This window comes from Vidua macroura, chromosome 10 (assembly GCF_024509145.1).
Source record: "Vidua macroura isolate BioBank_ID:100142 chromosome 10, ASM2450914v1, whole genome shotgun sequence".
Lineage (NCBI taxonomy): Eukaryota > Metazoa > Chordata > Aves > Passeriformes > Viduidae > Vidua > Vidua macroura.
Genome location: NC_071580.1, coordinates 9,999,818 through 10,012,015, shown reverse-complemented (window position 1 = coordinate 10,012,015; position 12,198 = coordinate 9,999,818). Strand labels below are relative to the sequence as shown.

General features: G+C 57.1%; 1 protein-coding gene across 1 annotated transcript; it reads right to left on the bottom strand.

Annotated features, from left to right (window-relative positions):
• Nucleotides 1-59: 59 nt before the first annotated feature.
• On the bottom strand, nt 60-2,802 carry SLC51A (solute carrier family 51 subunit alpha). The gene is made up of 9 exons (XM_053986734.1): nt 2,615-2,802; nt 2,321-2,415; nt 1,780-1,934; nt 1,590-1,663; nt 1,357-1,515; nt 1,114-1,225; nt 866-1,012; nt 561-666; nt 60-437 (listed from the first exon to the last, which is right to left on the bottom strand). Exons 1-9 carry the CDS (start codon nt 2,647-2,649, stop codon nt 301-303), a joined length of 1,020 nt encoding a protein of 339 aa, XP_053842709.1. The 5' UTR covers nt 2,650-2,802; the 3' UTR covers nt 60-300.
• Nucleotides 2,803-12,198: the final 9,396 nt, after the last annotated feature.

Genomic DNA, 12,198 nt, shown 5'->3' with positions numbered 1-12,198 from the left:
GAGTCATCTCCCACTCAGCCTAGGCAGATATAATATGAAGCCAGTCACCAATGCAAGACTCTAGTAAAAATCTCTCTTTACTCAGTGCTAGACAAGAGCCCGTGGGCTGGAGGTGGCTTCATGGACCACCTTGACTTAAGGCTTTTAGGTTTCAGACCCTTCCATTCTGTTCCAAGATGTTCTTTCCCCTTCTGCCTCTTCTGCTGCCAGCAGCTCCCCAGGGCCAGGGGAGAAGGTTGTGCAGGGTAGACCAGCCCCCCACCCCACTCTGCCCCTTGGCACCCAGTTTGTCCCTCCTGTTCATGCTTTGATGTCAGCGCCTGTGGGTGTGAAGCTGACGGGCTGGTAACCCGGCTTGTTGTCCTGCTTGCGGTAGTACATCCGCGTCAGCACTGCCAGGATGAAGGTCTGTGGGATCAACAGCTGCACGTTCATCTCTGGAAGAGGAGAAGGGTCTTTTGAAACTGCCCTCATCCACCATGCCCACCCCCATGCCATGTCACATGATGGAGGGGCCTGGCTGAGAGCATGTGGTGCTGCTCTCTCATCTCCCTACTTACGCTGTGACCTGGCCTTGGAGGAGAAGGGCGGTGAGCAGGCGATGCTGCCGTTGTTGGCCAGGATGCTGAAGATGGCAGGCTGAAGCGCTGTCAGGAGGAGCAGGATCTGCGACCACCAACACCCCAGTGGTGAGGGCTGTGCTGCTGCTCGGCTCTCAGCCTTCACCTTCCCCACTATCCTGCAGCCAGTGGGGTTCTCACCCAGCAGTGGCTCCTGTCCCACCATCTTCCCTCATGCTGCCTCACCCCGTCACTGCTGAAGGAGCCCCTCACCTAGGAGGGAGCTGGGCAGGACAGGGGCTCACCTGGAAACAGGTGAACTTGGCCTGCATGTTCTGCTCAGCCAGGTGCAGCCGGGCCTGCCGGAAGAGGATGCCCAGGCCCCACAGCCCAAAGAGGGCGGAGGCACCAACCAAGGTGTTGATCCAGAGGGCCACGCTCTCTCCTGAAATCTGAGGGGGACACACAGAAAACATTACTGGGCTGACAAAGTTCAGGTGGAGACTTCCTGTCTAGGTCATCAACCTGCCCATCCCTGTGCTCTGGCACTCACGTCAGCAGGGTTGTAATTCCCATCGGTGGCCAGGATCAGCCCCAGGAAGACAGCAACTGCCTTGAAGAAGGCGTACTGGAAAGTCCCCAGGATCATCAATTTAAGCTTTTTCCTGGCATGGTGAGAGAGACCAGTAGCACTCTTAAATCCCCAAGTCCCTGCCCAGGGAATTCTCTTCCAGCCCAGCAGAAGCGTGGGGTGAAAGCCCTCCAGGGATAGAGGTTTATCCCACCTCCCCCTCACCTGCTCATGGTGATTCGGGGCAGGCAGGGGCAGCAGCAGCAGCAGGGCCCAGTGCTGACCACCATGGGCACATCCTTCAGGGTGCTGAGCAGTGCTTCCTTCCCCCCAAAGCCCTCCACCATGACCAGCATCAGCAGGTAGAAGCAGACAGCGAAGTACCTGGGGAGGAGGAAGAAGGCAGGTCAAGCCCTGTGGGCTCCATGGTGCCCTGTCCCAGGGTGGGTGATACTCACGCTGTGGTAGCCATCTCCACCACCATCATGGAGCGTGGGAACCATAGGCCAAAGCAGCTGACCACTGACACAACCTGGGGGACACATGAGCTTGGCACACTGGCACTCCCCCCTCCTGTGGGCTGGCACCCTTTGGGTGGCCCTGGCCCCCCAGGGTGATGCCCCCCAGCACCCCCACAGCCCAGCTCACCGTAGGGGCTGAGCTGCTCCAGCAGAGTGTCTTCATCTTGATAGGGCAGCGGATCTTGCGGAAGAGGTATGAAACCTCTTCCACGTAGATCACAACCGAGAGCAGCGTCATGATGGTGCAGAGGCCCAGGATGATGAGTTGGGCCATGTCCAGCTCTGCCAGGGAGGGGTGAGAAGCTGTCTTCATTGTGTCTGGTCCCCTCTGGGGCCACTACTACAGAGCTGCCCCTGACCCAGCACTCCACAGGTTTAGGAAGCTCTCTGCCATGCCTGGACATACCTGTCTGCATCAGAGCTGGCCCTTCTGCACCACTGTTCCCTGTCCCATGACACCTGCCCCAGTGCTGGCTCTTCCTGAGCTGTCCCCATCCCGACAGGTAGAACTATGGGATGGGAGGCTAAGACCCTGGCAGCAGCCCAGTTTCTGACTTCTGGGGCTACTCCGTGCCTGCACTTGCCACGGCCACCCTACCGCCTTCATCCCTGTCCTGCTCCCACCAGTGACAACAGGAGGGTCCTCCCCACCCCGTCCCCCCACCTACGGTGCAGCAGCTGCCGGGAGGTGGGCGGCAGGGAGAAGCAGGCTGCCGGCACGCTGAAGTTCCTGATCAGCATCTCCACCAAAGGGCGGGAGAACCTGCGGAGCAGAACCGGGAGTGCTGCAGGGGGCCACAGGGACAGGGGGACACCCAGCCCTGCAGGGTCCGAGCCTGGCTGGTTTGTCTCGCCACCAAGCGCCTCCCTTCCTTTACAGAGGGAATGAATCATCCAAAGTTCCGATCCAAAAAGTTGGATTTGCCCGGCTGCAAAGCGGCACGGGAGTCTCCAGCACTCACCTGGGGTCATCTGCCAGCTCCAAAGTGGGATCCATCCTGTTGGGCACCTCGCTGGCTCCGTCCCAGTGGCTGTGTGGCCGCTCGTCACTGCCTGCCTCAGCTCCCCTCGCCGGCCCACGGGGTCAGAGTCCCAGGGCAGGGACCGCGGGACGATGCCGCGCCTCGTTCCCGTTTAACCAGAGCCTCCGGAGCCTCCCTCCCTCTGCCGCAGCTGCGGGCACCCATTGGCGTGGCCGCACGCCGTCCCGGCCCACCGAGTGCTTTGGCCACCAGGTTATCGACCCGGGGTGCCGGGAAGGCAATTGTCACCCATACCGGCACGCCTGCGTGCCCAAGGCCTGGGGCGCAGGGCACCTGTGCTGGGGTGACACCGCCGCGCCCTCGGGCAGCGCGGACACGGGCTGGTGGTGCTATGGAGGGTCCGGGACGTGTCCTCATGTCCCCTCAGCAGCAGCGTCGGGGTGGGAGGTGGTGCCGCGGGGCGGTGGGAAGCCTGTCAGCCCCTGCTCTGCTCTGTTCTGCGGGCCCTGGGAGGACTTTGGGTGGCTCAGCTCCAGGGAGCCAGGGGCTGAGCCCTGCACGGAGCAGCTCCAGGGGCACTAGAGGGCAGGGCTGGCCCAGCCCTCAGAACCCTGGCCTGGGGACAGCAGCAGCACCCCGGCCCGGGGAGGGGACCAGGGGGCTGGAGGGAACAATCTGAGTGGGGAGCTGGGGGCTTAGGCAGGGGAGCAGCATGCCCTTGTCTTAGATGGATCCCAGAGTCCTCATGGGTTCCAGGGATGTCCACGGCTCCAGGCGTTCTCCCAACCCTTCAAGGAAAATAATTTCTGGTTTATACTGGGTCTCCTTGGAACCGCTACCCTTTGCCCCTCTGGCAGGGGGCTTCTGCTACAGCCAGAGTGGCACCAGGGCTCCAGATGGGTGCTCTGCACCTTGCTGTAGGAGCAGGATGCTGCTGTTGTTATGGAATGGGATGGTGGGGAGGGGCCGGGAGGAGGGAATGGGTATGGATGCTTCAGTGGGGAGGGAATGGGATGAGGGAGGAGGGAGTCCTGTGGGGACTCCGTGCATATCTGAGGTGCTGTGCACACCTGGCCCTCCCCTCCTCTCAGCCCCATTAACCAAGCCCTGTATCCCTGTCTCTATACACTGTACATACACTTTCCTGCCCTATATGCTGTAACCTAACCTGGCACACTGCATGATGCACATCCAGCCCTCTGCACTCACATTCACACACACAATTACCCACACCTTGCACAAGCAGACCCCTCACCATGGCTGCTCCTGGCCCCACGGCATGCATGGGACTAATGGGGGGCCCCCCACCCAGCACCCCTGCATCACCAGCATTGCCTACAGCTGAAGAAACACGTCAGCTCCTGTGACATCTGCTGTGCTGGCCTTTATGTGACAGTCACTGCAGGCTATGCCATGGCAGTCCTGCTGTCCTGCTCATCCACCTGGTGCTCATCCCCCTGTGGTCCATCAACACTGGGATGATCTGCACGTATCCCTGGCCCCAGGGAAGCAGAGCCCAGCCCCAGCACGAAGCCACACGTGCTGCACTGCCTGGACACGTGCAGGAGCCTCTTCCCCTGCCTGGCATAGCCCCAGGGCCAGCACCACCCATGGGTGCCCGCTGCACAGGGGCACGTGGCAGTCCCCTTGCCCACCACGCCTGTGTCTGGCTGTCCCTGACTCACTGCTGTAGCACCACGATGATCCTTCTTGCCACTCAGGTAGTACCTGAGCCTGACTGAGCCCTGGTACCCTGTGTTCCCCAAGCACAGCACACCCTGAGGTGCAAGGTACAACTATGGGGCATGGAGCAACATGCCAACCCATGAGGGGGATGCAGAACATGGCTGGACCCCAAGCCCAGAGCAGAGGGCAGCCCCATACATTGATGCTGTGCATGAGTGAGCCCCAGCACACATGCACACGTGTGCAAGGAGGGCTCCATTGCTGCACACAGTCCCCTCTGCATCCCCACTGGGCTGGACGCACCAGTGACACCCACAGCACTGACCTACCTGCATCAAGCCCCCAGCCCCATCACCGTGCCCAAGACCACCCTGCATGGGGCCAGGACACACCCACACACTGTTGTGCTGTGGACAGTGTACTGGGGGTGTGGGTGTCACCACCCCAGAACTGTCCTCTGGGCACACAGAGGGCTCTTGCTCCTGCATCCCAGGGTGCTGAGCCCTCCCTGCGCCAGCAGGACAGGACATGCCTGTTCCTTGCTTGCTTCAACCTGCCCCAGGAGCTGGCAGAAATGGGTGTGGAGAGGGGGAATGCAGTGGGATGGGATAGCCCAGAGTCCCTCCAACTTCTCCCTTTTTCCAGCCCCTGTCTATGCCTGGCATGTATGGTCCTGAAGCCATCAGGGCCCACGGCCACCCTTGCTCCCCAGTCAGCGTTCTCCACACAGACTGCTACCATGGCCAAAAGCTGGCAAGTGAGCATCCCCTGGCATGGGCATCGTGGGCAACAGATGGGTCAGGCTCTCACCAGTTCTACCTCAGCCCCAGACCTTCAGGGTGATCCAGGGCAGAGCAGCCACAGGGACTCTCTTTCCTGCCAAAAACCCTTTCAGCAGAGAAAGAAAAAGGAACACAGAGATGGGAGCCATACACCCACTAAATCAGGGCAAGGGGTGGTTAGAAGGTTTGTGGTCCATTCAGCATCAGGGTGGCTGTTTTGCCTCAACGAGCTGGCAGAGAAACCTGCAGCAGTGCTGGAAATTCTTCCCATTTGCTCATTTAGCTTGTTTTTATTATTATTTTAAACAAAACTCTTTGACCATGGAAATCCTGCTTCCCCCCCCCCCCCAAAAAAAAGCCAAGCAGACCTTCTCAGCATGCCAGCTCACCCACACTGCTGCCCTGTCAGCGTTCCCCAATACTTAGAAAAATTCCCCAATACTTAGAAAAGCCCTTAAAAAGCAAATATTTGTATGGGGTTTAGACAGTTTTCCACCCGTCTCTAATTCCCTGTGCTTATGGCCAGAGGGGCTGACCTCTTTGGGCACAGCAGCTCCCAGCTGACCATCACCACCTTCCCCATGGCCAGGACGTGGCAGGGAATAAAATTCCTCATTTATATCCTTAGTAGGAGACCAAAGCACATTCCTTCTCATACTTTCCTCTCCCACCCAGAGCCTGAGGCCACGGTGGATGATTGGGATGCTGGGGAGTGAGAACCCCACGCCCAGCTCAGGCTGTGGCACAGCCAGACAAGTGGACGATAAAGATCTGCACCCTGAGCTTTTGGTGATCCATGGTCACTGCTGCCGCGGGACACAGAGGGAGAGACCCTGCTCAGTGGCACAGAGCAGCCAGGATGCTCCCTCTCCCAAGGGACCTCCCACGCTCTGCCCAGTCCCTGTGCCAGACAGGACCAGCCCCCTGAGAGCACTGGCACCCCATAGCATGGGGGGATGTCTGGCACCCACCTCTGGGGAAAACCACACTCCACAGGCACCACTTCAAAGGGATGCCCATGCTTTACATGGCCACAGATGACACTGTTCCCCACACTCCTGGGGTTTAGGAGAGAGTCAGCATCCCCACCCTGCCAGTTTTCCAGCAGCACTCTGCCGATCCACTGGGAACAGGAGGGTAAGCACAACTCGAGAAATAAGTAAAACACAAAGGTCTATCAGACTTGTGAAAGGAAAGCCTTTTCCAGGGTGCCAGCCCTTTTGAGCCCCCCTCAGCCCTGCAAGCATCTCCCTGGTGATGAAATTGCTGCTGAGAGTTTGGTGGAAGTGGATGAGGGATGTGGATCCTGCTGGCAGTAGTAAGACTGCTGCCACCATCTGCCTTCAGCATTCAAACACAATCCACAACTGCCCAGCTCGATGGCCTTGGCCGGGCCCCTGTAAATCTGTCAGTGTCACAGCAACACTGGCCACCAGGCTGGAGAGGGGTCCCAGAACTTTGAGCATCCCCTTGCAATGGTCAGTGTGGGGCAGTGACAATGCCCCCAGCCCTGGCCTCAGCACAGCAGGAATGGGGCTGGCTCCCCTCAGCCCCAGGTCTGGAGCCGCCCCACTGATAGGGATGGCAGGGAGCCCTTCCCACAGCTGGCCCGTAGATAAGGCCCATGTGTTCCCCACTGATTGCCCCAGGAGGCAGCTGGAGGGGCAGGAGCCACCATTCCTGTGAGATATGGCCAGGAGGGGCAGTGGGTGATGAGGGCAGGGGGGCTGCTGCAGGGGTGTGGGACATTGGGCCCCTTTGGATCCCTTCTCTGGGCAGGTGAAGGTGCCCAGGCTGCCCTGACAGCACAGCTGGGGTGGGAGAAAGTGTGGACGCCCTGGCAGGGCAATAGCCCTCCAGAAATCCTCCCCTTTCCAGTGGGGACCAGTCCTCTACCACTGGAAAACATTTCCCAGTGCCCTGCAAACCCACAGGGCTGCATCACGAGCTTGCTGCAAGACAGAGTCAGGGACCCCACCATACTTCAGTTTCCCCAGCTGTAAAATGGGGCATGAGTCCTGCAGCATGAGAGTATAGAGGGCTCAGTTTCTCATTGCTCTGGTGCCTAGGAAAGATCCATGCCAGGTGGTTTTTATAGACCAAGCTGGCATTTTAGAAGAGGGGGATACTGTCCTGGAAGCCATCTGGCTGCCTCCAGTCTCTGCCTACTGGTCACCAGGAAAAATGCTGACCTTGGAGAGGTTTGGGGTAGGAGTCCTTCCGGCTGTGGCTTCCCCTTTTCCCAGCACGAGGCAATCAGAATCATTCCTGTTAGAGCCCCCAGACCCCACGTCTCCTGCCGGGCTGTGGGTGATGGGACACTCCCAGGAGGTGGCCGTGGGGCAGCGATGGTGGGGTGAGAGCAGTGGAGTCAGCACATGGGGGAGCACAGGGCAGAGCTGGGGATTTTTGCTAACCAGAACAGCTCATTGTTTCACCAAAAAGCCAGCCCCGGATGTCTAACCTTCTCAGGAAGCAGAAGTGCTGCAGAGGGTGTGTGGGCAAAATCTCCCCATGCTCCAGCTCTCAGAAGCACTGCTCTGCCACAGCTGGGGGGCCAGCTCCTGTGCACAGCCCTGGTGACACCCCCAGGGACCTTCCTGTCCCTTCCCGTACAGGTCTGGGTGCCACCACAGACACTGCCAGCCTGCCTAGGCTCCCATGCTGCCAGGCTGGGAAGAGAAGTGAGATATTGTCACAACCAGGATGTCACCGTGTCTGTCCCAGAGCACCTAAAGGGGTCACCCCACAGTGAACTGGCTTGTGAGCCTTCAGCAGCCCAGCTGCAGTTCAGGTCAGCAAGGCACCTCTTCCCAAAACTGCTGAGATCATTTGATCATGTGCATATGTCCTTTGCAATGCCCTCATTCTGCAGGTCATCCCCCAGACAGAGAAGAGGAAGAGGATGGTGGGGCCTGTCCCTGGTTTGGGAGAAAGGGGAGCCCACCATGAGAAGAAAGAAGCCAAACAGAAGCTGGATGAATCCTTTCTATGATCTGGATCAAGGCCATCAGAGCAGCTTTGATGGCCCTGGCCTTCTCCTACCTTTTCAACAGAGCCTCACAGATGGGGTACCTGATAACACCCCCGTCTTCTGTCCAACCCTTCTGGCCCCCTTTCTGTTTGTTTTTCCTCCCAGCCACTTCACATCCGATGGCGCTGCCCTGGCCAGAAGGGAAGTGACCAAGCTGTGGTGCTCAGCATGATGAGGGCTTTGTGTCCTTCAAAGGGGATGAAAAAACAGCCAGTGGTCCCAGCCTGGCTGGGGGGATCCTGCGGAAATACCACAGTCAACAATCTTGGGAGCTGCTCCCTGCCTGCTCCAAGGCTTTGGATGCAAAGAAGTCTTTTCCTGCCGTAAGGTAACATCTGCATCTCCAGTGGGTGTCCCAGTGACATGCCACTGGCTTCTTAGAGCCGCCCCCAGCCTCTGAATGAAAAGGCACCTTGTTTGAAAACAGAGGGGCCTTTTTCTGCTACGGCTACCTAAAGTAACCACGCCACTCCTGATGTTTGCTTTTGGTGAATGACGAAGTTAACACACCCTCTGAGTGGGCTGTGAGCGTTTTCTTTGGTCAGGAGCTTTATTTTCATACTTGTCTGTCTTGCTAGAGGTTCGCAGGGGAAAATGCTGAGGCTTTAAAAAGTCAGATGGACAGTAGAGACACTGTGTTTGTGGAAGGGAGGTGCTGCTCCCCTGATGACCCTGAGCCTTCCCAGCTCCATGACACTCACCCACCAGCCTCAGACACCCCATGGGGTCACCCACAACCATCTGAGTCAGGGAGTAGTCCCACCTGCTCGGGGAAAGCCTTCAGCCCTTGGTGGGACTTCTTCAGCTGTCCCCAAGTGATTCTGCCTCACAATGGAGGTGGGAAAGCATCCAAAGTGCAGCTCAGTGGGAACAAAAAAAACACCTTCCCTTCCCATCACCTCTACCTGTGCCAGGTCCACACCAAAGTCCTGGGCAAGCACTCCCACCTGTTGCTTGCTCCCTCCTGCTTTGGCAGGCAAGGGGGCAGAGGGATGATGGGAGGGGATGGACATGCCTGGAGAGGTGTGGGCACGCTCCTGCTGGGTGCATGTGTGGGTAGGGGTGTACATGTGCATGTACACGTGTGTGTGTCCCAACTTGTGATGTACATGTATGGGATGTGTGAGTTTGTCCGCCTGGCTGGCATCTACACCTGTGAGCACAGCACCCTATGGGGTGCAGGAAGCCGAGGCAGAGGGTGGTGGGGGCCCAGCATCACCAGTTCTTGCTGACAGCCAAGCAATACTCAGCCCTGGACAAGCCTCTCTCCTGGGTGTCACTTCTTCCCCAAGTCCCTGCTGTGGGATAAAGCACAGGGACAAAGGCCTTTCAGCCCCAGTCTCCAACGAGAGGAAGAGAAGGGAGGGCTGGAGCAGCACTAGGAGAAGTGCACATCACCCTGGGCCTCTTTGCCATTTTTGCATCACTGAGTAATAAATAAAACCTCCAAATTCACATCTGCCATGAAAGCCACCGGGACATGCACAGGCAAAGAAAGGTGCCCCGAGCAAACTCCGCGATGGCATGAGGCTGAGGAGGGAGCCACAGAGGGCACCTGCACTGGCACAGGGGACTCAGCAGCCTCCGGGGAAGTTCTCGTGAACATAATGCACAAAGCAGAGCTAAAGGTGTAAGAAACAGTCCCTGCTGGCCGTGCCTTTACAGACCACAGGAGCTAAAACCAAATTCACTCTGAAATGAACAGGGCTAATGCCTTTATTAATGTTCAGCTCTTTATTAAAAGGATCCGCTGGGCAGGGGGCTCTGCGACTGTAGCTTTCCCAGGAGGCCGAATGCAAGGAGGCATGCAGAGTCTGTTACTGAAGCCCACAGCAGCAGCTGCCCCTTCTTCTTTCCTTGCAGCACACCGGTGGCCAGAAAACGAGGAAGCATAGCACACAGTTTGTTGCTGAAGGCCAGAACAACAGCCATCCCCACTCCTTCCGAGGCGGTAGCACCAGAGCTTCCTTATCTCGTCTCTGCCGCCCTGCTTCTCACAGCCTAACCTAGTCTATTCTTTCTTAGGTGATGGCGATGGGTAAAAGTCAATCAGGGGATGTGTTTCCCTCTTCCTCAGCTGGAGCATTTGTCTAGACTCCTCTATTTGTTCAGTTTTTGATTTATGGTCCTTTTTATCTCCTAAAAATACTCCCATGATCCTAAGGGTTTTTTTTATTTGCATGTTAGTCTCAGAATGGCAGCGTGGAGGGGTGGGAGGCCAGTTATCTCCAGGTAGTTTCGAGAAAACAAACAGAGCAATTAGCTAATTAGCATTTAAATATCAGTACTTAGCTAGAGTTAGTAGTTTTTTTAGTGTTGCCATGGGAACTAAGAAGGCCCTGCCCGCGTCTCAGGGGAACACGTGGAAACTGTTCATGACACACTCCACTATGGAGAGGAGAGGAGAGGAGAGGAGAGGAGAGGAGAGGAGAGGAGAGGAGAGGAGAGGAGAGGAGAGGAGAGGAGAGGAGAGGAGAGGAGAGGAGAGGAGAGGAGAGGAGAGGAGAGGAGAGGAGAGGAGAGGAGAGGAGAGGAGTGTAAAACCAGCTTTTCCCACTGAACAAGAGCCCAGCCCTGCCATGCGTGCATCCCAAAGGATGCCTGCCAAGACAGAGGGGGACAAGCAAAGTTTTTCCTCCTCATAGCCTACCATGGACATTTGCCTTTGAAGGGGACCTGGGGGGACAGTGCCTGCCAGGGACAGGAGGCTGTTGCAGGGCAGACCAGCAGGCATGGGAAGGTCAGCAATTTGGCTGAGGCACAGGCTGCTTGTTCCAAGAGCTGGGAGAGTCACAGGCCTTCTCCAAGAACACACCCCCCCCGGGGGATTTGCCCTTGAGGCACTGACCTGGTTCTCCTGTCCCAGGAAAAACAATTCCAGACTCACTTTATATAGACCATGTCTGTTGCATGCCCATGCCTGGCAGTGGGGGCTGGCTGCAAACTACAGCCCATGGGTTTCAGCTCAGCCCCTGGGACCTCACAACAGCGCAAGAGAAAGGCATGAGCCCCCCAGAGTCATGTCAAGCACCTGAGTGATGAAAGGATCCCACTCTTGGCTGCCAGGGACAAATTAAGGTACTCTGGTTTGAACACCACATCTCATTCTCTGCTGCATGAATACACCAACAAGGCACATGGCATCCCCTGGGTCCCCATGGCACAAAGCTGCACACAGCAGCCCGGGGCAGGTGTCGCAGCTGCCACCAGTGCAGAGAGGAGGCAATTAGCAAGTAGTGAGAAAGCTCCTGCTCTCCCTGTTCAGCCCCATTGTGCTAATCCCACCCCAATTAAAGCCCCCTCTTTGCTTTCAAATATTACTATGAAAGATTAATCCACCCTAAAACAAGGTATTTCCAGCAGGTCAACAAGACAAAGCCAACTCTCAGTTTGCAAAAGGCTCTGGCACCTGCCTGGGAGCATTTAATTACCGTGACAATGGCATCAAGAGAAAAAGGGCCATGAGATCCCTTCAATCACAAATCCACAGAGGAGGCGCCCGGCTTTGCCTGCTGCTCCCACATGCCTGGGGCCAGCACCTGCAGGCTGCAGCCTCTCCCCAAGAGCAGAACCATCATTCAGCCCTCTTAGGGACACCTTTTCTCCCTCAGAGCCTGCAATGCTGCACACAGTACTGGCTTTTTTATGTCTTTCCCTGGCTTTCCCTTTGTCCTTTGCACTGCTTTTATGCCAATAAATGCACATTATGAAAAAACAAAGCAGTGGACAGTTCTAATCTCTAAGTCAACATGTGCCCTTATCACAGAGGGTGGTTCCCACTGAGCAGGCTCAGGCTGTCTTTTATCCAAAAGCAGCAACGTGTGCACACGCTGCAGAGCAAATCGGAGTCAAAACTTTCCCGGGCTTTCCAGGCCCTTTTGGGAGCAGAGGAGTGAGCAGCCAGAGACTCTTGCAAGACCAGATCCTGCTAGAGAGGTACTGCAGGACCCTGCCGGGCAGGCACATGTCCACTATACCAGGCAGATCGCTCCCACCATATCTTCTCATGGCTCTGTCCAAGGCATTGCACAGAGCTTTTCCAAGGCTGTTAAGTAACAGTA